Source organism: Oncorhynchus gorbuscha, linkage group LG21 (assembly GCF_021184085.1).
Source record: "Oncorhynchus gorbuscha isolate QuinsamMale2020 ecotype Even-year linkage group LG21, OgorEven_v1.0, whole genome shotgun sequence".
In the NCBI taxonomy this organism is placed as follows: domain Eukaryota; kingdom Metazoa; phylum Chordata; class Actinopteri; order Salmoniformes; family Salmonidae; genus Oncorhynchus; species Oncorhynchus gorbuscha.
In genome coordinates, this window is record NC_060193.1 from 15,551,714 (window position 1) to 15,579,582 (window position 27,869).

General features: G+C 44.4%; 2 protein-coding genes across 4 annotated transcripts in view; one reads left to right on the plus strand and one right to left on the minus strand.

Annotated features, from left to right (window-relative positions):
• Positions 1–10,941, plus strand: part of LOC124008520 (calpain-1 catalytic subunit-like) — a 69,018-nt gene extending 58,077 nt beyond the window's left edge. Inside the window, exons 11-22 of one of the 3 annotated variants that reach the window (XM_046319850.1) lie at positions 1,699–1,859; positions 2,016–2,027; positions 3,029–3,240; positions 3,365–3,404; positions 4,271–4,336; positions 4,424–4,481; positions 4,769–4,833; positions 5,092–5,160; positions 5,330–5,408; positions 6,338–6,454; positions 6,669–6,727; positions 9,822–10,941. In XM_046319850.1, coding sequence (XP_046175806.1) covers positions 1,699–1,859; positions 2,016–2,027; positions 3,029–3,240; positions 3,365–3,404; positions 4,271–4,336; positions 4,424–4,481; positions 4,769–4,833; positions 5,092–5,160; positions 5,330–5,408; positions 6,338–6,454; positions 6,669–6,727; positions 9,822–9,848 — 965 coding nt within the window. In that variant the 3' untranslated portion in view covers positions 9,849–10,941. The other 2 variants (XM_046319848.1, XM_046319849.1) reach the window with 2 other exon arrangements.
• Positions 10,942–11,155: 214 nt separating this feature from the next.
• LOC124008522 (purine nucleoside phosphorylase-like) lies at positions 11,156–16,795 on the minus strand. Its single transcript, XM_046319851.1, has 6 exons — positions 16,476–16,795; positions 14,443–14,612; positions 14,133–14,236; positions 13,595–13,770; positions 12,376–12,566; positions 11,156–12,233 (listed from the first exon to the last, which is right to left on the minus strand). Exons 1-6 carry the CDS (start codon positions 16,496–16,498, stop codon positions 12,016–12,018), a joined length of 882 nt encoding a protein of 293 aa, XP_046175807.1. The 5' UTR covers positions 16,499–16,795; the 3' UTR covers positions 11,156–12,015.
• Between the last annotated feature and the right edge of the window lie 11,074 nt (positions 16,796–27,869).

The window sequence follows — 27,869 nt, forward strand, 5'->3', positions numbered from 1 at the left end:
CCACATTTCAGGCTTCAAACATAAAGATATAAAACTGTATTTTTTTGTGAAGAATCAACAACAAGTGGAACACAATCATGAAGTCGAACGACATTTATTGGATATTTCAAACTTTTTTAACAAATCAAAAACTGAAAAATTGGGCGTGCAAAATTATTCAGCCCCCTTAAGTTAATACTTTGTAGCGCCACCTTTTGCTGCGATTACAGCTGTAAGTCGCTTGGGGTATGTCTCTATCAGTTTTGCACATCGAGAGACTGAAATGTTTTCCCATTCCTCCTTGCAAAACAACTTGAGCTCAGTGAGGTTGGATGGAGAGCATTTGTGAACAGCAGTTTTCAGTTCTTTCCACAGATTCTCGATTGGATTCAGGTCTGGACTTTGACTTGGCCATTCTAACACCTGGGTATGTTTATTTTTGAACCATTCCATTGTAGATTTTGCTTTATGTTTTGGATCATTGTCTTGTTGGAAGACAAAATCTCAGTCCCAGTCTCAGGTCTTTTGCAGACTCCATCAGGTTTTCTTCCAGAATGGTCCTGTATTTGGCTCCATCCATCTTCCCATCAATTTTAACCATCTTCCCTGTCCCTGCTGAAGAAAAGCAGGCCCAAACCATGATGCTGCCACCACCATGTTTGACAGTGGGGATGGTGTGTTCAAGGTGATGAGCTGTGTTGCTTTTACGCCAAACATAACGTTTTGCATTGTTGCCAAAAAGTTCAATTTTGGTTTCATCTGACCGGAGCACCTTCTTCCACATGTTTGGTGCGTCTCCCAGGTGGCGTGTGGCAAACTTTAAACAACACTTTTTATGGATATCTTTAAGAAATGTCTTTCTTCTTGCCACTCTTCCATAAAGGCCAGATTTGTGCAATATATGACTGATTGTTGTCCTATGGACAGAGTCTCCCACCTCAGCTGTAGATCTCTGCAGTTCATCCAGAATGATCATGGGCCTCTTGGCTGCATCTCTGATCAGTCTTCTCCTTGTATGAGCTGAACGTTTAGAGGGACGGCCAGGTCTTGGTAGATTTGCAGTGGTCTGATACTCCTTCCATTTCAAGGAGCACAGTGCTCCTTGGGATGTTTAAATCTTGGGAAATCTTTTTGTATCCAAATCCGGCTTTAAACTTCTTCACAACAGTATCTCGGACCTGCCTGGTGTGTTCCTTGTTCTTCATGATGCTCTCTGCGCTTTTAACGGACCTCTGAGACTATCACAGTGCAGGTGCATTTATACGGAGACTTGATTACACACAGGTGGATTGTATTTATCATCATTAGTCATTTAGGTCAACATTGGATCATTCAGAGATCCTCACTGAACTTCTGGAGAGAGTTTGCTGCACTGAAAGTAAAGGGGCTGAATAATTTTGCACGCCCAATTTTTCAGTTTTTGATTTGTTAAAAAAGTTTGAAATATCTAATAAATGTCGTTCCACTTCATGATTGTGTCCCACTTGTTGTTGATTCTTCACAAAAAAATACAGTTTTATATCTTTATGTTTGAAGCCTGAAATGTGGCAAAAGGTCGCAAAGTTCAAGGGGGCCGAATACTTTCGCAAGGCACTGTATGTACCTAAAAGCAACTTCTACTGAATGCGTGGGGATAAAGAAATGCTGTCTAATAAACAGTTGACTAAAATGTTTCCTTCTCTAGATTCTTCTAATAACTGTTTCTCCCACAATCCCTAGCCACATTCTGGATCAACCCGCAATTCAAGGTTGCCCTGCAGCACCCCGACATAGCCGGCCAATCAGATTGCAGCTTCCTGGTGGCGCTCATGCAGAAGGACCGGAGAAAGAAACGCAAGGAGGGCAAAGACATGGAGACCATCGGTTTCGCCATCTACGAGGCAAGGAACTGATCTTTGTATCTGGTTAAACTTTTTTCATTGAGTTTTAAAGTGTAAGCAAGGGAGTACGACAGTTTGTCAAGGAAACTGTTTTGAACGAATAGAATTGACTGGATGTTTCTATCTAACTCCTATCTTTTCTGTGTCTCTCTTCAGGTTCCTAATGAGGTATGTATATTCTGCTGGCCAGTATTCTTTGACGTTAGGTTGTAAGTTAATCTTGTGATAAGCTCTAAGAGTCCAGCATAACTATGATCCTGTTGGTCCATTTACTAGATATTTAGAGTGCTTTAAAACCTGTTGGACAGTGTGTCATAACTGAAGAAGTGGAATCCAGCCCAAAGGCCTATAATGGTCAGTGCAACCTGGTGGCATTGGTGGCATTCTCCTCATGCTGTGGCAACAATGTGGTCTTAAAGGGGAGATCTGCAGTTGCTGCATCCATTTTTTGACTATTATGGTATGTAGGCATTATGGTATGTAGGCATTATGGTATGTAGGCCGGCCTTGAAGAATAGAACTTAGAAATGACTCATGAGCTTAGTTCAACTGTCACCCCATCAGAACCCAACATATCAGCTTGTTTTACTTCAATGTTTGTGAACAAAGTCAATTTAAACAAACACCAAATAGCCTTTAAACATAGTTGAAACTATAATATCTATATCATAGATGGTCTTTCCTTGCATCCATAGTCAAAAAATGTGAGTGTTTACATTTCTCCAGCACCGTCCCGCAGCGTTTTACTGAAACGGGGATGGGGAAAACGCTTTGTTATTGTTTCAACTGCTGATTGCCTCTTTAAGGTCAAAGCTCAGAGGTCAAGGGTTTAGATATTTACTTCCCTTACAGTTGGGGTTAGGTTCACCTAGAAGGGGGTGCAATGAACTCAACTTCTCTGAAGTGAACTAACTTGCCCACAGTGCTTTCTTCTCAGTATGTGGGCTGATCAGGGGTTAGAGGTCAAGGGTTAGATTTCACTCACAGAGCTTTCCCTCCTCTCCATCCTCTTAGTACATGGGTTAGGTTCACCTAGTTTAACTAACTCACTCATACTGCTTTCCCCTGCCCTTAGTATGTGGGCAGATCAGGGGTTAAGGGTTAGAGGTTAGAGGTCAGGGGTTAGGTCAGGGGTTAGCATTTTCCCACTACTCTCTCTGTCCTCTTAGTACATGGGTAAATCAGGCGTCCACCTGAAGAGAGACTTCTTCCTGACGCACGGTTCCAGCGCCCGCTCTGAGCTCTTCATTAACCTGAGAGAGGTGAGCTCTCGCTTCCAGCTGCCTGCCGGGGAGTACATCATTGTCCCCTCCACCTTTGAACCCAAGAAGGAGGGAGACTTCGTCCTCAGAGTCTTCTCTGAGAAACCTGCCAACTATGAGTGAGTGATGGAGAAGTGAGAGGTGGACAGGAAATATGATAGGTTGATATGGAGATTGTGGATGGTATAAGGTGATGCATTTGATTGAAGGATATTGATACTTGTGTTATTTTCTGTCTGTTAGGGAGCTGGATGATGATGTCACAGCTGAACTACCAGCAGAGGTGAGTGGAGGAGACATGAGTTGTGTCCCAAATGTCACCTAATTCGCTAAATAGTGTGGTGCTTTTTATTAGGGTATTGGTTGAAAGTAGTGTACTATATAGGTATTAGGGAGTCCATTTTTTATACACTGTTCCTAAACTAATCAACGTGAAGAGTTTACAGTCCTCTGGGAGTTTACATTCCTCTGTGAGTTTACATTCCTCTGTGAGTTTACATTCTTCTGTGAGTTTACATTCCTCTGGGAGTTTACATTCCTCTGTGAGTTTACATTCCTCTGTGAGTTTACATTCCTCTGTGAGTTTACATTCCTCTGGGAGTTTACATTCTTCTGTGAGTTTACATTCCTCTGGGAGTTTACATTCCTCTGTGAGTTTACATTCCTCTGTGAGTTTACATTCTTCTGTGAGTTTACATTCCTCTGGGAGTTTACATTCCTCTGTGAGTTTACATTCCTCTGTGAGTTTACATTCCTCTGTGAGTTTACATTCTTCTGTGAGTTTACATTCCTCTGGGAGTTTACATTCCTCCGTGAGTTTACATTCTTCTGTGAGTTTACATTCCTCTGGGAGTTTACATTCCTCTGTGAGTTTACATTCCTCTGTGAGTTTACATTCCTCTGTGAGTTTAGATTCCTCTGTGAGTTTACATTCCTCTGTGAGTTTAGATTCCTCTGTGAGTTTACATTCCTCTGTGAGGTTACATTCCCCTGGGAGTTTACATTCCTCTGTGAGTTTACATTCCTCTGTGAGTTTACATTCCTCTGTGAGTTTACATTCCTCTGGGAGTTTACATTCCTCTGTGAGTTTACATTCCTCTGGGAGTTTACATTCCTCTGGGAGTTTACATTCCTCTGTCTCTGTTTCAGACCGAGCTGGACGAGAGCCAGATCGACGCTGGCTTCAAGAGTCTGTTTAGACAACTGGCTGGAGAGGTGAGGAGTCGTGTTGGGCAATGAGGGTAGAGCAGAGTGAAGGGTCTGACGTAGTCTTTTCTCATGGTCTCTCTGTTCGGCCTACAGGACATGGAGATCAGTGCCACAGAGCTGCAGACTATTTTGAACAGGATCATGACCAAGCGTGAGTCCACAGGAATAGAATAAGTACACAGTATTCCACTCTGTATCTGTATGTGTGACTAAAACCCAGCCACATGCCTTCAGCAGAGACCTAAACTGTCGGTTTTTCCTGTCAGAAACTTTACAGTGGAAATATGTAAATATTTGGATTTAGATATTACAGGTGCACTTCGAAAACGCAAAATGTGTTTTTCCACTTCTCTCGTTCTTTCTCCATCTTCCCCTATCTCTCTCTTCCTCTCTCTTTCTCTCTCTCTCTCTCTCTCTCTCTCTCTCGCTCCGATACAGACAAAGATCTGAAAACAGATGGATTTGGACCAGATTCCTGTCGGACTATGATCAACCTGATGGACGTATCCTTGGTGTATTAATGCATTTTTATACAGTATTAGTCCTCTCTGTCTGTCTCTCTGCCTCTGCCTGTCTGATCTCTCTGTCTGCCTGTCTGTCTGTCTGTCTCTCTGTCTCTCTGTCTCTCTGTCTGTCTGTCTGTCTGTCTGTCTGTTTGTCTGTCTGTCTGTCTGTCTGTCTGTGCCTGTCTGATCCCTCTGTCTGCCTGTCTGTCTGACTGCCTGGCTCTCTAAACAAGGTTCCTTGACCGTGTCCTTCAGACTGATGGTAGTGGTAAACTAGGATTGACAGAGTTCCATGTGCTGTGGGAGAAGATCAAACGATACCTGGTGAGATTAGCTTAAACATCTGTTCTGCTATTCACCTGAGTCATTCTGTGAAGCTGAGCCTTCTCTCTCTTCATGAGTTCCTTGTTGGTGTTCCTTGTCTAGTCTTGGTAGAGCCATTCCACTAGTTTCTTTATCTTTGTCTTCTTCCTCTCTCTTTCTCTCTCTTCAGACTATATTCCGTCAGTTTGACCTGGACAAGTCAGGCACCATGAGTTCCTATGAGATGAGGATGGCTCTGGAGGCAGCAGGTAAGTACAGCCCAATCCCTCCTTTCTTTAAACCACGACCCACTTCCTTTGTAGTGAATCATCACTCTTTGTATTCAATCATACAAACCAGGACACCTGACTACACCCGACACCTGACTACACCGGACACCTGACTACACCCGACACCTGACTACACCGGACACCTGACTACACCGGACACCTGACTACACCGGTCACCTGACTACACCGGACACCTGACTACACCGGACACCTGACTACACCGGACACCTGACTACACCGGACACCTGACTACACCGGACACCTGACTACACCAGACACCTGACTACACCGGACACCTGACTACACCGGTCACCTGACTACACCGGTCACCTGACTACACCGGACACCTGACTACACCGGTCACCTGACTACACCGGTCACCTGACTACACCGGACACCTGACTACACCGGACACCTGACTACACCGGTCACCTGACTACACCAGACACCTGACTACACCGGACACCTGACTACACCGGACACCTGACTACACCGGACACCTGACTACACCGGACACCTGACTACACCGGACACCTGACTACACCGGTCACCTGACTACACCGGACACCTGACTACACCGGACACCTGACTACACCGGACACCTGACTACACCGGACACCTGACTACACCGGACACCTGACTACACCGGTCACCTGACTACACCGGTCACCTGACTACACCGGACACCTGACTACACCGGTCACCTGACTACACCAGACACCTGACTACACCGGACACCTGACTACACCGGACACCTGACTACACCGGTCACCTGACTACACCAGACACCTGACTACACCGGTCACCTGACTACACCGGACACCTGCAGTCTGACCCACGGGATCTTTATGAAAGCATATCTAGCTTTGAAATGGTTCCCACCTTTGGTCTGTGTGTTATTTCCCCAGGGTTCAAGCTGACAAACCACCTGTTCCAGTTGATCATATTGCGTTACACTGAGGCCGACCTGGCAGTTGACTTTGACAACTTTGTTACCTGCCTGGTTAGGCTGGAGACCATGTTCAGTGAGTCATTTTGTCATATTTCCATACCTTTTTCCCCATTAAGTCCTTGTATCAATAAACTCACTTCAAATTGGCCATCAAACAATACTTGTCATAGTCTTGATTGTTGAGAAAAATAATATGTATTTGCATGATTATATGACGTACTGTACATTTATGAGCGCTTGAAAACAGGATAGCAATTTCTTACAATTCTCTCTCCACTACTTTACAGAGACCTTCAAGACGTTGGACACAGATGCTGATGGAGTCATACAACTCAACTTCTTCCAGGTCTGAAGATCTCACATTTCTATCAATCTCATCTGTTTACCAGGTGTATACAGGAACCAGTGGAGGCTGCTATGGGGAGGACGGCCCATAGCAATGGCTTGAATGGAGTCAATGGAATGGTATCAACATATGGAAAACACGTGTGATACCATTCCATTGACTCCATTCCAGACATTATTATGAGCCGTCCTCCCCTCAGCAGCCTCCACTGACAGGAAAAGGGAGAGATGTGTTTTTCTATCCCCTCTGTAGAGTGGAGGGAAGTTGGGATTTATTTTTGCAGTGGTCAGATTGTTTACCTCCTTCTCTCTGCAGTGGATCAGCCTGACCATGTTTACCTCCTTTCCTTCTCTCTGCAGTGGATCAGCCTGACCATGTTTACCTCCTTTCCTTCTCCACCTTCTCTCTGCAGTGGATCAGCCTGACCATGTTTACCTCCTTTCCTTCTCCACCTTCTCTCTGCAGTGGATCAGCCTGACCATGTTTACCTCCTTTCCTTCTCTACCTTCTCTCTGCAGTGGATCAGCCTGACCATGTTTACCTCCTTTCCTTCTCTACCTTCTCTCTGCAGTGGATCAGCCTGACCATGTTTACCTCCTTTCCTTCTCTCTGCAGTGGATCAGCCTGACCATGTTTACCTCCTTTCCTTCTCTCTGCAGTGGATCAGCCTGACCATGTTTACCTCCTTTCCTTCTCCACCTTCTCTCTGCAGTGGATCAGCCTGACCATGTTTACCTCCTTTCCTTCTCCACCTTCTCTCTGCAGTGGATCAGCCTGACCATGTTTACCTCCTTTCCTTCTCTCTGCAGTGGATCAGCCTGACCATGTTTACCTCCTTTCCTTCTCTACCTTCTCTCTGCAGTGGATCAGCCTGACCATGTTTACCTCCTTTCCTTCTCTACCTTCTCTCTGCAGTGGATCAGCCTGACCATGTTTACCTCCTTTCCTTCTCTCTGCAGTGGATCAGCCTGACCATGTTTACCTCCTTTCCTTCTCTCTGCAGTGGATCAGCCTGACCATGTTTACCTCCTTTCCTTCTCCACCTTCTCTCTGCAGTGGATCAGCCTGACCATGTTTACCTCCTTTCCTTCTCCACCTTCTCTCTGCAGTGGATCAGCCTGACCATGTTTACCTCCTTTCCTTCTCTCTGCAGTGGATCAGCCTGACCATGTTTACCTCCTTTCCTTCTCTCTGCAGTGGATCAGCCTGACCATGTTTACCTCCTTTCCTTCTCCACCTTCTCTCTGCAGTGGATCAGCCTGACCATGTTTACCTCCTTTCCTTCTCCACCTTCTCTCTGCAGTGGATCAGCCTGACCATGTTTACCTCCTTTCCTTCTCCACCTTCTCTCTGCAGTGGATCAGCCTGACCATGTTTACCTCCTTTCCTTCTCCACCTTCTCTCTGCAGTGGATCAGCCTGACCATGTTTACCTCCTTTCCTTCGCCACCTTCTCTCTGCAGTGGATCAGCCTGACCATGTTTACCTCCTTTCCTTCTCCACCTTCTCTCTGCAGTGGATCAGCCTGACCATGTTTACCTCCTTTCCTTCTCTACCTTCTCTCTGCAGTGGATCAGCCTGACCATGTTTACCTCCTTTCCTTCTCTACCTTCTCTCTGCAGTGGATCAGCCTGACCATGTTTACCTCCTTTCCTTCTCTACCTTCTCTCTGCAGTGGATCAGCCTGACCATGTTTACCTCCTTTCCTTCTCTCTGCAGTGGATCAGCCTGACCATGTTTACCTCCTTTCCTTCTCTCTGCAGTGGATCAGCCTGACCATGTTTACCTCCTTTCCTTCTCCACCTTCTCTCTGCAGTGGATCAGCCTGACCATGTTTACCTCCTTTCCTTCTCCACCTTCTCTCTGCAGTGGATCAGCCTGACCATGTTTACCTCCTTTCCTTCTCCACCTTCTCTCTGCAGTGGATCAGCCTGACCATGTTTACCTCCTTTCCTTCTCCACCTTCTCTCTGCAGTGGATCAGCCTGACCATGTTTACCTCCTTTCCTTCTCTACCTTCTCTCTGCAGTGGATCAGCCTGACCATGTTTACCTCCTTTCCTTCTCTACCTTCTCTCTGCAGTGGATCAGCCTGACCATGTTTACCTCCTTTCCTTCTCTACCTTCTCTCTGCAGTGGATCAGCCTGACCATGTTTACCTCCTTTCCTTCTCTACCTTCTCTCTGCAGTGGATCAGCCTGACCATGTTTTACTCCTTTCCTTCTCTACCTTCTCTCTGCAGTGGATCAGCCTGACCATGTTTGCCTCCTTTCCTTCTCTACCTTCTCTCTGCAGTGGATCAGCCTGACCATGTTTACCTCCTTTCCTTCTCTACCTTCTCTCTGCAGTGTATCAGCCTGACCATGTTTGCCTCCTTTCCTTCTCTCTGCAGTGGATCAGCCTGACCATGTTTGCCTCCTTTCCTTCTCTACCTTCTCTCTGCAGTGGATCAGCCTGACCATGTTTACCTCCTTTCCTTCTCTCTGCAGTGGATCAGCCTGACCATGTTTGCCTCCTTTCCTTCTCTCTGCAGTGGATCAGCCTGACCATGTTTACCTCCTTTCCTTCTCTCTGCAGTGGATCAGCCTGACCATGTTTGCCTCCTTTCCTTCTCTCTGCAGTGGATCAGCCTGACCATGTTTGCCTCCTTTCCTTCTCTACCTTCTCTCTGCAGTGGATCAGCCTGACCATGTTTGCCTCCTTTCCTTCTCTACCTTCTCTCTGCAGTGGATCAGCCTGACCATGTTTGCCTCCTTTCCTTCTCTCTGCAGTGGATCAGCCTGACCATGTTTACCTCCTTTCCTTCTCTCTGCAGTGGATCAGCCTGACCATGTTTGCCTCCTTTCCTTCTCTCTGCAGTGGATCAGCCTGACCATGTTTACCTCCTTTCCTTCTCTCTGCAGTGGATCAGCCTGACCATGTTTGCCTCCTTTCCTTCTCTCTGCAGTGGATCAGCCTGACCATGTTTGCCTCCTTTCCTTCTCTACCTTCTCTCTGCAGTGGATCAGCCTGACCATGTTTGCCTCCTTTCCTTCTCTACCTTCTCTCTGCAGTGGATCAGCCTGACCATGTTTGCCTCCTTTCCTTCTCTCTGCAGTGGATCAGCCTGACCATGTTTGCCTAGAGATGGACTCTGATGTTACGGCACCAGGCTGCACTAATGTCCTTTCAGAAGTGCCTTTCCCTGGACCCTCCTCTCCACGCTGCAGAGGTCCATGGATTTTAAAAACTCTTGGAATGTTTACAACATTTAGTATTGCGGGTCATCGTGTGCTAAAGCTTTGCCTGTTACCTTAGAAACAGAGGGGGCCGCAACATAAAAGTTGGTGGGAGATTTTTATACTGATTCCTATTGGATAGGAAGGAAACTGCCTAAACTTTTTGTTTACATCTTATGCCAAATTTAATTGATGCCTTGTGTCATATTTTCAACATGGGGCTTCCTATCAGTAGCCAGTGTTTGTCAGTAATAGGTGAAGGGTGTGGTGTTAGTATGGAGCTTGCTGGGTCGAATGATTTCCTCTGCAGAGGGCAAAGCACTGTTTTTCGGAAGTACTTGATCATCCTTAAGAGATTCGAATCACCCGCATGACAGTTTTATCAGTCGGATATATCAATACTTTTCAATGGAGAAACGAACAATATCATTGTAATGCTGCATACTCACTTTGATATCCTTTTTTGGGGGGGAGGGGGGGGCATAGAGACTTCAAGGATATGCCTATATTTTAGCTCACTTTTCAGTGTTCAAGGGAAACAAATCATTTGATTGTTATTTTTGTAGTTGAGATGTTGGTTATAAGGGATGACTGATTTGATCGGAATAGCAGGCCTGAAGCTGATGCATGTGATGTCAGATGCATTGATGTAGGGGAGCTATATGACCTCTATGAAGGTAGAGAAAAATGCACGTATCGTGGTGGAAAGAGAAATAAACAAACCTTTGAAAGTGTAGATTGGAGACATTTTCCCATCTTGCCAAATAGACTGATATTGAAGAGAGCAGATGCAGTATGACACTCATATTACCATTACACTATAGCTGACATTTCCTGTGTAGATGAATGCCAAAATGTCTTAAATGCATTATGCAATCACACGACTGTTGTTTACCAAGTACACTCTGGACTTGTTATGCCATCTATCATGGAATGATCTAACTTCTCTATATCTATCTTTTCAAAACTTCAATAAAAAAAACTTTCTGTACACAATGATATTAATGTGGATATGTCATCATTGGGGTTTTGAACGAGGCTAAAAATCTGTTCTAAAATGAATGTCAGACTCATGGAATGAGTCCCATCGTTATATTAACCAGTGAATAATTCTCAAGTTGCTTCCTCAAGCTTTTCTGGACAACATTTTACACAGGAGTGTCATCGACCAATGAAATTGGCCAATTGCCCCCAATTAAAACAGAAGACTTGATCACATGAATAAAAAAAACTTTAGTAGCCACATTCATATTTTAAAAAAGGACAAGAGCAGAAATAAATACCGTACGATGGTAAATGTACATCTATAGACAGGATACACACATTAAGACATGTACAGTAGATTCATCGCATTCTCACTAATACGTTAAATATAGACAGGATACACACATTAAGACATGTACAGCAGATTCATCACGTTCTCACTAATACATTAAATATAGACAGGAGACACACATTAAGACGTACAGCAGATTCATCGAGTTACATTTACATTTAAGTCATTTAGCAGACGCTCTTATCCAGAGCGACTTACAAATTGGTGCATTCACCGAGTTCTCACTGTTAAGTTAAATCGAGACATTAACATCTGCAGATCAATATTAAATTAACACCATCTTCTAATAGACAATAATAATAGCAACAATAACAACAACAACTCAAATAGAATCCGCCCGTAGAGCTGCTCACGGCAGGAATGTACACTCGCTTAAAAAAAAATAGGAAGAATGTTTTAAAAAGTGAGAGGGACTCAACAACTGAGGGTGAGGCATCAGCCAGTAAGTAACTGTTTCACACAGCTCTCAGATCAGGCACTTTAAAGTCAAACGCAGGTCATTGGGTTTCATAGCTTCAAGGCGGTCGGTTTCTACTGATTCAGGGCCAGTTTCACAATATAAATATAATTCCTAGAAGGGAAATAGCCCTTCAGATCACGGCAATTTGACTGCACCCTTCATTGGTACACTCAAAATGGCCGCTAGCCAACCCATCAGCTCCCCACTGACTTGAATGGGGATGCCCACTGTAGGAAATATATTTCTATAAGATTGGTGGTTGGTTCCATTCGTTCATTTAGGCGTTGGTGTTGTTGTACTCCATGCGAGTGACCATGGTAGAGACCAGTTTCTGCAGCTGGATGGAGCGGTGCTGGCCTGTCTCCAGGACTTCCTTGTGGTTGGCCTTCTCCTCACTGTCGTAGTCCATCACAGCCTTGTTGGTGATCAGGGACAGGGCGAACACTCGCATGCCGCAGTGACGCGCTACAATCACCTCATGAACTGTACTCATACCTGAGGGAGGGGGGGGGGAGAAAGAGCTGCATCAATTAGATTTTTACTCAATATAAGAGAACAATTTGAGTTCAATATTTCCAATGCACTGTGAAGGTGTTGATTAAACTATTGCAGGGAGGCAGGGAGAGATGAGACGTACCGACAGCGTCAGCTCCCAGTTTGTGCAGCATGCGACACTCCGCAATGGTCTCGAACGAGGGCCCGCCCAGGACACAGTACACGCCTTCACGCAGGAAGTCACCGTAGCCCAGCTCCTGTCCCACATCCACAGCCAGCTGCTGCAGCTCTCTGTCGTACGCATCAGACATACAGGGGAATCGCACGCCGAACCTAGGAGAGAGAGAGGGTTACACCTCAATGCCACAAATATTGCACATCGCACACCGAACCTAGGAGAGAGAGAGGGAGGGTTACACCTCAATGCCACAACTATTGCACATCGCACACCGAACCTAGGAGAGAGAGAGGGAGGGTTACACCTCAATGCCACAACTATTGCACATCGCACACCGAACCTAGGAGAGAGAGAGGGAGGGTTACACCTCAATGCCACAACTATTGCACACCGAACCTAGGAGAGAGAGAGAGAGGGTTACACCTCAATGCCACAACTATTGCACATCGCACACCGAACCTAGGAGAGAGAGAGGGAGGGTTACACCTCAATGCCACAACTATTGCACATCGCACGCCGAACCTAGGAGAGAGAGAGGGTTACACCTCAATGCCACAACTATTGCACATCGCACACCGAACCTAGGAGAGAGAGAGGGAGGGTTACACCTCAATGCCACAACTATTGCACATCGCACACCGAACCTAGGAGAGAGAGAGGGAGGGTTACACCTCAATGCCACAACTATTGCACATCGCACGCCGAACATAGGAGAGAGAGAGGGTTACACCTCAATGCCACAACTATTGCACACCGAACCTAGGAGAGAGAGAGAGAGAGTTACACCTCAATGCCACAACTATTGCACATCGCACGCCGAACCTAGCAGAGAGAGAGGGAGGGTTACACCTCAATGCCACAACTATTGCACATCGCACGCCGAACCTAGGAGAGAGAGAGGGAGGGTTACACCTCAATGCCACAACTATTGCACATCGCACGCCGAACCTAGGAGAGAGAGGGAGGGTTACACCTCAATGCCACAACTATTGCACATCGCACGCCGAACCTAGGAGAGAGAGAGGGAGGGTTACACCTCAATGCCACAACTATTGCACATCGCACGCCGAACCTAGGAGAGAGAGAGGGAGGGTTACACCTCAATGCCACAACTATTGCACGTGCAAACAAGTTCAATAAAATTCTCTCTCTCACACACAACACACAAGCTTGCCAAGCCTACCTGTCGTCGTTAGGTCCAGACAGTGGGTTGTTGCCAGCGAACCCAGGCATGTTGATGTGGTCTTTCATGATCATGATGTCTCCCACCTTGAAGTCCTGGTTGAGACCGCCAGCAGCGTTGGTCAGGATTACTGTCTCAACACCTAGCAAGCTGAAGATCCGCATGGGCAGGGTGATCTAGAACACAAACACATGGTCAATTCATCACAAACGGTAGAACACATCACAATGTACAGCTAATACACGAATACTATTGCAGGATTCCTGATTTTATATGCTTAGTTCTGTCTTCTCAAAACATCTAGAACTAACATTGGATCATTTTTTGCAGTAAAACAATCCACACATGACACACACAGGAGCGTAAAAAACACAACGTGGTCATATGTGACCTGTATTCAACTGGTGCTGTAAAGCAGATTGCCCCTGATAAAGGAAAAATAAAGAAGATATCTTCTCTACATATCATGTGAAGTAATGAAAGAGCAGCGGATGTCTGCCTGCCACAGTCACTAGGTCGTAAACAGACAGGATAGTACCTTCTGGATGGCGTAGCCCTCGTAGAGGTGGAAGCGACCCTGCATGCACACACATGGCCTTCCCTTCAGCATCCCGAACACCAGGCGACCAGCATGTCCATCCACTGTAACACACAACCACCAGTTAGAATGCACCGACGACACACGGCAACCAATCAGAAAACATCTTATGGAACCATGTGTTTTTCCATAGGCTATAACGTGAGTTTTTCCTGGTTATAGACGACAGGACCAAGATAATCTTGGACATACACATCTGCAATGCCGATTCACCACACAAGAACACAAGTTGACAGGCATAATATTACACCTGTGCTCTGGGGGAAGTTGGGGATGTCCTTGTAGTTGAAGGCCACCTGGTCTTTAAGCATGTCAGCCAGTCCTCCCATTCCTGAACCACACACAATGCCCACCAGGGGGCGAACGGAGGTCTGGGCCAACAGCCAGTCTGCTGTGCCCTTGCAGTCCTCATAGCTGATCCTGAAACACAGAGGGAGATATACTGTAGGTTAGAATAAAATACCTACTTATACTATTACTTTCTAAAATAACAGATGTGATGGTCGATGCTATCAGACACACAGCTGATATGCCCTGGGGTGTGTCAGAGTGTCTATGGGAAGTTGAAGAGTGTGTGTGCTGATTAAACAGATGTTTTCCATTGAAACACGTGCATGTGCACACACACACACATTCATTCATTCAGAGTCACGCTGCCTCAGCCTGAGTCATCCTCTTATTTTTTTATTTAACTAGGCAAGTCAGTTAAGAACAAATTCTTATTTTGAATGACAGCCTAGGAACAGTGGGTTAACTGCCTGTTCAGGGGCAGAACGACTGATTTGTACATGGTCAGCTCAGGGATTCAATCCAGCAACCTTTCAGTTACTGGCCCAAAGCTCTATCCACTAGGCTACCTGCCGCCCCTTTATGAGACTAAATAGTTCATTAACGCGATAATACATACCTTTTTGGGTTGACCCAACCAAATACACATAGAAATGTGTGTTATAAATCTGTCGTTCTCAATGAAATATGCATTATGTGCGCTATTGCTATGCTTTCTGATCTCAGGTTTCGTTTTCGCATCTTATACTTTCGGTTTTAAACATCGGCTTCAAAAAGCTGAAATAACAATATTTTGGGTTTTGGAAAATATATTTCACAGCAGTTTAGACGGTACAATGGTCCTCTACTCCACAATTGTTTGTTTGTCACATAAACAGAAATTGGGCAAATTTGAGAAACCAGGAAATGGCGAAGCAATTTCTGAATAACGCAAATGTTGAAATATGCCTCCAGGATAGGAAGTGTGAATTACATTTGATGAGGATTTATAAATATTTCGGTTCAGTATATAATACCGAAATGATTTAATCAAATATTATGTTAAAATATAATAAATTACTATTTAGATTTTTCTCAATAATTTTAGTTTTTAAAAACAGCAGCACATCTGGTTATTCCTTTTCAGTAATGTAACCCGCGCGTACCTCGCTTCCCTCATCCCATTCAAGAACGCGACAGGACTCCCTAAAAACCCAGTTCATTTCGTAGCCCATACAAAATCCTGTCAGGTGTTCCGAAAATCTCCCCCTACCAGAATCCCCCCACCCCTTCTCGGTCTTCAATGCTGCGACTTGCTTGTTGAGATTCCTGCTTTTCACTCCGTTGTCAGTTTAGTCTACAGTTCACTGATCTTAGTAGCAGAAATATTTTTTTGTCTGCAGTTTTCGGTTTGGCTATTTGTTTCATGTGTATATGTTGCGGTTCTAGCTTGTATGACCCCCTCTAGCCACACAATGAAGGAAATTAGAAGGGGGGGGGGGGGGTTCTGTCAGAAGGGAGATTTTCGGCACAAAACCGGCAGCCAACATGCACCGTGACGTAGACTATACTTAAAGACGGTACAGTTAAAGCTATTCTGCTTTAATATCTAGCCTTCGAAAAATGTCTGAACCTGAGCATATATTTTTTTAAATATTCGAAATATGATTGAAAATCTATCGTATAATCTCGATGAAAAGAACAAACTCAACTGCGCTTGTCCCATCTGCTGCCCATTGCGCATGTAACGTTAACGCTGAATCGCCAGAGCTACACAAACCCATTTCGGGGGTCTCATCTAAAAATAAACACTACTATATAGTCCACGTGCACACTTGACCATATGCGATACTAGTTCCTACAGTAGCACCACGTGTGAATAAAAGTAGCGGGTAAGTACTGGCAGGTAAACTACAACGATAGAATGATGCAATGTCCCCCTACGCACTTGCCCGCGGAACAAGATGTAAAGAGCGCGTCTAGAACATGAATGAAATAATAACCAAGGCTACTCACCCGGTACTTGACTCTGGAAACATTCTGAAAACTAATGCGACTGGAATCCTCTCAAAAGCAGCGACGTATCAATTGGCTCAATGTAACAGCAGCAGATAGACTTGACTGGCGGCAAAACCTCAAGCGGATAAAAATCCTTTAAAAAAACAAACACTTCAAATAAATAAATTAAAGTGGTATTTTAAATAATGTTAGATGATCTAAATGGTCAAATCGTTAATTTGAAAACCGTTGAACTGTATAGTAGTCTTCTAGCTAACAGTTTTAAAGTAGATGCTCTTGTATCTGGTCAGCTTTGCAAATGCATCTGTGTAATTATAGACGGAGCCCTTCTCTGTTACCCCTCCTCCTGGGTGACGCAAATACATCCGGACGTTTGGATTGGACCATACCGCACACGTTAAAACTACGCAATTCTGGACAGGAGGAATGCACGGTTTGTCTGATAGAAATATGTTCCATGTCTCTTTGAGTTCATTTATTCTCACCCAAACCCTGACACACCCCTTCAGAATGGTCGGCACGTCAGAATGTTCAAATAAATATTTTGAAACCAAGGGGTGTAGCCTAGGCTAACGCCTATAGGCTATGGAATGTTTCAAATTAGTAGTCTGCTGTTGATCATTCACAAAAGGGACAGTAACATTTTTTATCCTAACCTCTTGTTTATTTTTCAGCCGTTTCATAGATTTTTAGATATGATGATGGGGATTCCCATAAGGAAGGGTTAGTGCTATCCAGAATCCTTGGGACGTCCATAACCTAAACCCTAACCTTAACCCGGCTACTCTTATCCTAACCTTAACCCTTACCTTAACCACTTTACATTTCAACTTCAATGGGGTAGGGAGGTTACAAGGATCCAGGAAAGCACAGACCCACAAGGAAGTGACTCAGCAGCCTGGACAGGAATCGTGCTTTGTTTTGAATATCATGACTCACATGTGACTCCATTTACTTGTCTCATCACACCCCACCAATTATTATTGCATTATTTGGGTTAGGCACCGATTGGCTCAAAGAAAACATGAGCAAAAATGTTGCAACCCTGAACTTTACCAAAATTGTGTTTTACCGGATACAATGCTATTTCACAGCAAACAAACTGACAACACACTCTCAGCAAGCACAGCACTTTTAACAAGACAGCCCCCACAATCATTTTATCATCAATTTCTCTCAGCCAATCACCAGCCATTTGTGTGACTTCAGTGCAGCTTTTGACGTTATCGATCATAGTCTGCAGCTGGAAAAACGTATGTGCTATGGCTTTGCACCCCCTGTTATAATGTGGATAAAGAGCTACTTGTCTAACAGAACACAGAGGGTGTTCTATAATGGAAACCTCTCCAACATAATCCAGGTAGAAGCAGAAATTCCCCAGGGTAGCTGATTAGGACCGTTGCTTTTTTCAATCTTTACTAACGACATGCCACTGGCTTTGAGTAAAGCCTATATTTCTATGTATGAGGAGGACTCAACACTGTACACGTCAGCTACTACAGCAACTGAAATGACTGCAACACTCAACAACGAGTTGCAGTTAGTTTCAGAGTGGGTGGCAAGGAAAAAGTTAGTACTAAATATTTCCAAAACTAAAAGCATTATATTTGGGACAAATCATTCACTAATCCCTAAACCTCAAATACATCTCATGATGAATAATGTGGATATTGAGCAAGTTGAGGTGACTAAACTGCTTGGAGTAATTCTGGACTGTAACTGTCATGGTCAAAACATATTGATACAACAGTAGCTAAAATGGGGAGAAGTCTGTCCACAATAAAGCGCTGCTCTGCCTTCTTAACAAAACTATCAACAAGGCAGGTCCTACAGGCCCTGGTTTAGTCACACCTGGACTACTGTTCAGTAGTGTGTTCAGGTGCCACAGAGGGACTTGGGAAAATTGCAGTTGGCTCAGAACAGGGCAGCACTGCTGGTCCTAAAAGTACACGGAGAGCTAACATTAATGACGTGCATGTCAATCTCTCATGACTCAAAGTGGAAGAGAGATTGTCTTCATCATTACTTGTTTTTGTAAAAGGTGTTGACAAACTGAATGTACCGAGGTGTCTGTTTAAAATACGAGCACACAGCTCGGACACCCATGCATACCCCACAAGACATGCCACCAGAGGTCTCTTCACAGTCCCCATGTCCAGAACAGACTATGGGAGGCACACAGCACTACATAGAGCCATGACTACATGGAACTCTATTCCACATCAGGTAACTGATGCAAGCAGTAAAATCAGATTTAAAAAGCAGGTAAAAATACACCTCATGGAACAGTGGGGACTGTGAAGTAACACAAACATAGGCACATACACATGATAACATACGCAACACACACACACACACACACACACACACACACACACACACACACACACACACACACACACACACACACACACACACACACACACACACACACACACACACACACACACACACACACACACACACAATGACATACGCACTATACGCACACATACACATGGATTTCTGCATTGTAGATATGTGGTAGTGTTATGTGGGCCTGAGGACACACACTTAGTGTGTTGTAACTTCTGTAATGATTGTATTGTAATGTTTTTTTTTAATTGTATAAAATGCCTTCATTTTGCAGACCCCAGGAAGAGTAGCTGCTGCCTTGGCAACAGCTAATGGGGATCTATAATAAATACAATAAATACAAATACAATACCAGAAATGAGCAAAGGCAGAGAGAAGTAGCTCAACACTCTTTAAATCTTAGGATCTATAAGTACTTCCAAATATAGGAAATCAACTCGAAAACATGTGAAATGATCCTTGTGTGACGGATGCCACTTCCCTCTTTCCCCTGTTTGTAGTGTAGGCTACCACCTTGTACATACAGTAATATAAGGCAATATAAAGTGTTACTTGACACACTGTAATTGTGAGATAACCACTCTTGGTGAGATAGTGTGTCATATGGTGAGATAGTGTGTCATATAGTAAGATTCTAACTTCCCTTCTAGGCCTATAGACTATAAACCCACTTTACACCCTTTGATATGGAGCTGGGTTATCACTCGACGGGTAGGAAGGTTATCTTGTGAGTTACAAATGAAACATTCCTCCTGGTGTTTATTTAAATCGTATGACACAACTGTTCCTGGCTCCACTGTAGTCAACATGAAGGAGGACAATGACCTACTAGGTGATACAACACCGTCAGTAATGCTCAGTGCCAGGTTACAGATAGACTGTTAAAGTTCAATAGGTCATGAGATTCTCTGTATTCTTGACTATTATTATAACTATTACTGTTGTATTACTGGTGTATTATCACATTACTTGATCATTATACATGTACACTAATTGGCACAAAGTCTTCAACCAAGCCTCTCAAACTAAAGCCTATCTTTAAACCATCACTGTTACACAAAGCCTACCTACCTAGGCCTCAATAGGCCTTTGACTTTATACAACATGTGATCACGATGATAATCCCAAAATGTATATATATATATATAATGTATTTGGTCTCTCTTTTTGCATGATTTGGCATTCAAAAGTTAGTGGCAAGCTTCAAGGAGGTTGTTCAATATTTTTGTACAGTCCCAGTCAAAACAACTAGTTGCCTGTTCGCCTGTGTTCACAGGCCAATACAGATCAATAGAAATGTTCTGGAGCCTTCTAAAGCACCTGTCACCGTGGTCCTATTCTCTTCCCTTGTTGCATCACATCTCAGATGGGGAAAAAAAGCACAATATTTAGATGACTACCTGACCAGCTGACGGCAGTGGTGTGTGTGTGCCCCCGTGCATGTTTGTTTGTCTATGTACGTGTGTGTGTGTGTGTTGCGGGCAGGGGGAGGTGGGTCATAGATGAGCCTTTAAGGGAACGAACACATGATTTCAAGATAACATGTTTTGCATTTGTACCATTTTATTTCAAATCATGTGAAACCATGTTGTTGGGGAACATTTCACATGATGATACTTTTTTTTTTACATGAGATTTCACAAGTGATGCCTTGCACACAAAAAATGAGTTGTTAGGATGTCCCCAGGAGGTCACAGTGTTTCCAACACACATTATTACTTATTACTTAAGTAACATGTCTTTACCTGGGATTTGAACTCACAACCTCTTGGTTCAGGGTATTCTGATCTTCCTGCTACTCCACCATATCAGTGTCCATAACTGATTTCAACAGTATTCCTACACATTGGAGTTCAAAGTAAATCTGAAGTTGTTAAAAATATACTCAAGAAAACTATTATATTTATCATAGTGATTCAGGAGTAACATTAAAACCTATTCTATTTATCATAGTAATTCAGGAGTAATATTAAAACCTATACACTATTTATCCATTGCTCCCAAGGATGAACCAGACTTGTGGGGGTCTACAAAATGTTTTCTGAGGTCTTGCCTGATTTCTTTTGATTTTCCCATCATGTCAAGCAAAGAGGCACCGAGTTTGAAGGTAGGCCTTGAAATACATCCACAGGTACACCTCCAATTGACTCAAATGATGCCAATTAGCCTATCAGAAGCTTCTAAAGCCATGACATAATTTTCTGGAATTCTCCAAGCTGTTTAAAGGCAGAGTCAACTTAGTGTATGTGACCCACTGGAATGGTGACACAGGGAATTACAAGTGAAATAATCAAAAATGCCTCACTACATATTCGTCGCCAGACCCACTGGCTCCAGGTCATCTACAAGTCCATGCTAGGTAAAGCTCCGCCTTATCTCAGTTCACTGGTCACGATGGCAACACCCATCCGTAGCACGCGCTCCAGCAGGTGTATCTCACTGATCATCCCTAAAGCCAACACCTCATTTGGCCGCCTTTCGTTCCAGTACTCTGCTGCCTGTGACTGGAACGAACTGCAAAAATCGCTGAAGTTGGAGACTTTTATCTCCCTCACCAACTTCAAACATCAGCTATCCGAGCAGCTAACCAATCGCTGCAGCTGTACATAGTCTATTGGTAAATAGCCCACCCATTTTCACCTACCTCATTCCCATACTGTTTTTATACTGTTTTTTATTTATTTACTTTTCTGCTCTTTTGCACACCGATATCTCTACCTGTACATGACCATCTGATCATTTATCACTCCAGTGTTAATCTGCAAAATTGTATTATTCGCCTACCTCATCATGCCTTTTGCACACATTGTATATAGACTGCCCATTTTTTTCCTACTGTGTTATTGACTTGTTAAGTGTTTACTCCATGTGTAACTCTGTGTTGTCTGTTCACACTGCTATGCTTTATTTTGGCCAGGTCGCAGTTGCAAATGAGAACTTGTTCTCAACTAGCCTACCTGGTTAAATAAAGGTGAAATTAAAAAATAAAATAAATGTGTCTGTGTCAATGTTTGTGTTGCTTCACAGTCCCCACTGTTCCATGAGGGAATTTGTTTACAATACATACTGGTTGTAACCTGAGTGCAGGCCCACCATGTGAATATTAAAACAACGTTATTCTCCTTTCTGATTATATGCACCGTGCTGTGTGTGAAACAGAGTTATTCCTGCGTACACCACACTGTTAAATCCCACACGGTGCCTAGCTGATTTCTTCAAGCAGGTCTATCATCTGATAAAATCACATGCCTCGTCACGAGTACCCTGCTAACACAAATGTAGACATACTGACTCAATGACACCACAGTATCTGCATGATAGGCCTGTAGCTAACCTGGGATTAACCGTATCTAATCTGTTCAGAGCCAGACGTCTACTCTCGTGCTGTGCTGTATTGTTTAAGGTTGTACACCATGTTTATGGTTGTACACCATAAACAGTGCAGATATAGCTCTTGGTTCACTCCAGACCTGACTGGCCTTGACCAGCACAAAAACATCCTGTGGTGCACTGCATTAGCATCGAATAGCCCCTGCGATATGCAGCTTTTCAGGGAAGTTAGGAACCAATATACACAGGCAGTTAGGAAAGTGAAGGCTAGGTTTATCAAACAAAAATGTGCAACCTGTAGCACAAACTCCCCAAAATTCTGGGACACTGTAAAGTCCATGGAGAATAAGAGCACCTCCTCCCACCTGCCCACTGCACGGAGGCTAGGAAACACTGTCACCACCGATAAATCCACGATAGTTGAGAATTTCACAAGCATTTTTGTACGGCTGGCAATGCTTTCCACCTGGGTAACCCTACCCCGGTCAAAAGTCCTGCACCCCCCACAGCAACTTGCCCAAGCCTCCCCATTTCTCCTTCACCCAAATTCAGATAGCTGATGGATGTTCTGAAAGAGCTACACAATCTGGACATATCAGCCGGGCTAGACAATCTGGACCCTCTCTTTCTAAAATGATCCGCCACAATTGTTGTAACTCCTATAACTAGCCTGTTCAACCTCTCTTTTGTATCGTCTGAGATTACCAAAGATTGGAGAACTGCCGCGGTCATCCCCCTCTTCAAAGGGGGAGACACTCTAGACCCAAACTGCTACAGACCTATATCTATTCTACCCTGCCTTTCTAAGGTCTTCGAAAGCCAAGTTAACAAACAGATCACTGACCATTTCGAATCCCACCGTACCTTCTCCACTATGCAATCTGGTTTCTGAGCTGGTCATGGGTGTACCGCAGTTATGCTCAAGGTCCTAAATGATATCACAACCGCCATCAATAAGAGACAATACTGTGCAGCTGTATTCATCGACCTGGCCAAGGCTTTCTACTCGGTCAATCACCACATTCTTATCGGCAGACTCAACAGCCTTGGTTTCTCAAATGACTGCCTCGCCTGGTTCACCAACAACTTCTCAGACAGAGTTCAGTGTGTCAAATCGGAGGGCCTGTTGTCCGGACCTCTGGCAGTCTCTATGGGGGTGCCACAGGGTTCAATTCTCGTGACGACCCTTTTCTCTGTTTCTCTTTTCTCACCCCAGTATCTCTACTTGCACATTCATCTTCTGCACATCTTTCACTCCAGTGTTTAATCGCTAAATTGTCATTATTTCGCCACTACGGCCTATTTATTGCCTTACCTCCCTAATCTTACCTCATTTGCACACACTGTATATAGACTTTTTCTATTGTGTTATTGACTGCATGTTTGTTTGTTCCATGTGTAACTCTGTGTTGTTTGTGTCGCACTGCTTTGCTTTATCTTGGCCAGGTCACAGTTGTAGAGGAGAACTTGTTCTCAACTAGCCTACCTGGTTAAATAAAGATGACACATCTTTCCAAAAATGGTTCAAGGTTGGGGTATGTTTGTTTTTTCCCCTGGATGTAAATGATTGAGGACATTTTTGTTTGTGAGACATTGAGGAAGATCTGTGTATGTGTGAGTGTGTGTGTATGTGTGTGCATGTGTGTGAGTGTGTGTATATTTGTATTTGTATTTATTATGGATCCCCATTAGCTGTCGCCAAGGCAGCAGCTACTCTTCCTGGGGTCCAGCAAAATTAAGGCAGTTTATACAATTTTTAAAACATTACAATACAATCACAACACACTGTGTGACCTCAGGCACCTACTCCACCACTACCTCATATCTACAGTACTAAATCCATGTGTATGTGTGTGCATAGTGCCTATGTTTGTGTTGGTTCACAGTCCCCACTGTTACATAAGATGTATTTTTATCTGATTCTATTGCTTGCATCAGTTACCTAATGTGGAATAGAGTTCCATGTAGTCTGGACTTGGAGACTGTGAAGAGACCTCTGGTGGCATGTCTTGTGAAGTGTGCATGTGTCTGTGCCTATGTTTGTGTTGCTTCACAGTCCCCACTTTTCCTTATATGTGTGTGTGTGTGTGTGTATTTGTGTGAGTTTGTGTGTATGTGTGTGAGTGTGTGAGTGTACAGTATGTGGGAGTGTCAGAGGGAGAGGTGGGTGATAGATTAGACAGAGAATCTGGTGGTCAGTGTATTAGCTATCGATGTGTAGGACAGATAGTCAGCCATGCAGTGGTGTGGTGGACAGACAGGGCAGTGTAACGTTATGTAACCAGTGGCTGTGGGAATAGCTACTGTCTCAGTAATGTGTGCTGATTGACAAGGCTGAGAGCCGAGAGAGAGAGGCTAGCTGTGTCCGAAATGGCACTCTTTCCCCTATATAGTGGATTTGACCAGAGCCCTAGGGTGCCAAGGTAGTGCCCTATATAGTGGATTTGACCAGAGCCCTAGGGTGCCAAGGTAGTGCCCTATATAGTGGATTTGACCAGAGCCCTAGGGTGCCAAGGTAGTGCCCTATATAGTGGATTTGACCAGAGCCCTAGGTTGCCAAGGTAGTGCCCTATATAGTGGATTTGACCAGAGCCCTAGGGTGCCAAGGTAGTGCCCTATATAGTGGATTTGACCAGAGCCCTAGGGTGCCAAGGTAGTGCCCTATATAGTGGATTTGACCAGAGCCCTAGGGTGCCATGGTAGTGCCCTATATAGTGGATTTGACCAGAGCCCTAGGGTGCCATGGTAGTGCCCTATATAGTGGATTTGGGAGTGAGAGGGGGGTGAGAGGGGGGTGAGAGTAAGAGGGAGAGAGAGGGAGAGAAACACGAGTCACATGAAGGGCTCCTTGTGACACGAGATCACCATTATGATCAGCACTCAAAATGAGCTCAAATCAGGCCACCGAAAGCAGAGAAGGATGTACGCTGTTATTCCAGTTACTACTTGCACACACACACACACACTCGCCTACCTCAATGCCCTGTGAAGGCCAACACATGACACACTCGCCTACCTCAATGCCCTGTGAAGGCCAACACATGACACACTCGCCTACCTCAATGCCCTGTGAAGGCCAACACATGACACACTCGCCTACCTCAATGCCCTGTGAAGGCCAACACATGACACACTCGCCTACCTCAATGCCCTGTGAAGGCCAACACATGACACACTCGCCTACCTCAATGCCCTGTGAAGGCCAACACATGACACACTCGCCTACCTCAATGCCCTGTGAAGGCCAACACATGACACACTCGCCTACCTCAATGCCCTGTGAAGGCCAACACATGACACACTCGCCTACCTCAATGCCCTGTGAAGGCCAACACATGACACACTCACCTACCTCAATGCCCTGTGAAGGCCAACACATGACACACTCCTTCAAAGACATTCTTTCCTTGAAGTTCAAGGGGTTCTTTATGATGCTCGGAACCAGTTTGCCACGTCAATATTGTGTATTACATCTGGATCATATAGATTGAGTTGGGTTGACAGCACCTTTTCACTGTGCCAGTCCTACAAAACACTGCTTGTACAGAACATACTGTGACTACCTGAGGTACATGCTGTGCTGTACAGACAGTTATGGTCGTGTCATGTACATCCAAGGCTAAATGGTGGGTACGTGAGCAGGGTCTTTATAGGAACCGAGGCATTCCTGTCTGTCTCTGGATAGTCCAACAGAATAGAGTCACATAACATTGACAAGCCATTATTAGTCTAATCCAGCCAGAACCTAGCTGTTAATAAACAACCTAACATAGGAGGGAACTGTCTAGAGGGAGTTAGAGAGAAGGGGAGAGAGAGGTTTATGTAACCCAAAGATCTGTTATCTACTGACCAAGAGAGCATACAGACATACAGTACATCCACACAGACATACAGTACATCCACACAGACATACAGTACATCCACACAGACATACAGCACATCCACACAGACATACAGTACATCCACACAGACATACAGTACATCCACACAGACATACAGTACATCCACACAGACATACAGTACATCCACACAGACATACAGTACATCCACACAGACATACAGTACATCCACACAGACATACAGTACATCCAGTACATACACACAGTACATCCATACAGACATACAGTACATCCACACAGACATCCATACAGTACATCCATACAGTACATCCACACAGACCTACAGTACATCCACACAGACATACAGTACATCCATACAGACATACAGTACATCCATACAGTACATCCATACAGTACATCCATACAGTACATCCATATAGACATACAGTACATCCACACAGACATACAGTACATCCATACAGTACATCCATATAGACATACAGTACATTCATACAGTACATCCACACAGACATACAGTACATCCATACAGACATACAGTACATCCACACAGACATACAGTACATCCACACAGACATCCAGTACATCCACACAGACATCCATACAGTACATCCATACAGTACATCCACACAGACATACAGTACATCCACACAGAAATACAGTACATACATATAGACATACAGTACATCCACACAGACATACAGTACATCCATACAGACATACAGTACATCCACACAGACATACAGTACATCCATACAGTACATCCACACAGACATACAGTACATCCACACATACATACAGTACATCCATACAGTACATCCATATAGACATACAGTACATCCATACAGTACATCCATATAGACATACAGTACATCCACACAGACATACAGTACATCCATACAGTACATCCACACAGACATACAGTACATCCACACAGACATACAGTACATCCATACAGTACATCCATATAGACATACAGTACATCCATACAGTACATCCATATAGACATACAGTACATCCATACAGTACATCCATATAGACATACAGTACATCCACACAGACATACAGTACATCCATACAGACATACAGTACATCCATACAGTACATCCATACAGTACATCCATACAGTACATCCATATAGACATACAGTACATCCATACAGTACAACCACACAGACATACAGTACATCCATACAGTACAACCACACAGACATACAGTACATCCATACAGACATACAGTACATCCATACAGTACATCCACACAGACATACAGTTCGTCAACCATTTTGAAAAGAAGATCGACGACATCCGATCCTCGTTTGCTAAGTCAAACAACACCGCTGGTTCTGCTCACACTGCCCTACCCTGTGCTCTGACTTCTTTCTCCCCTCTCTCTCCAGATGAAATCTCGCGTCTTGTGACGGCCGGCCGCCCAACAACCTGCCCGCTCGACCCTATCCCCTCCTCTCTTCTCCAGACCATTTCCGGAGACCTTCTCCCTTACCTCACCTCGCTCATCAACTTATCCCTGACCGCTGGCTACGTCCCTTCCGTCTTCAAGAGAGCGAGAGTTGCACCCCTTCTGAAAAAACCTACACTCGATCCCTCCGATGTCAACAACTACAGACCAGTATCCCTTCTTTCTTTTCTCTCCAAAACTCTTGAACGTGCCGTCCTTGGTCAGCTCTCCCGCTATCTCTCTCAGAATGACCTTCTTGATCCAAATCAGTCAGGTTTCAAGACTAGTCATTCAACTGAGACTGCTCTTCTCTGTATCACGGAGGCGCTCCGCACCGCTAAAGCTAACTCTCTCTCCTCTGCTCTCATCCTTCTAGACCTATCGGCTGCCT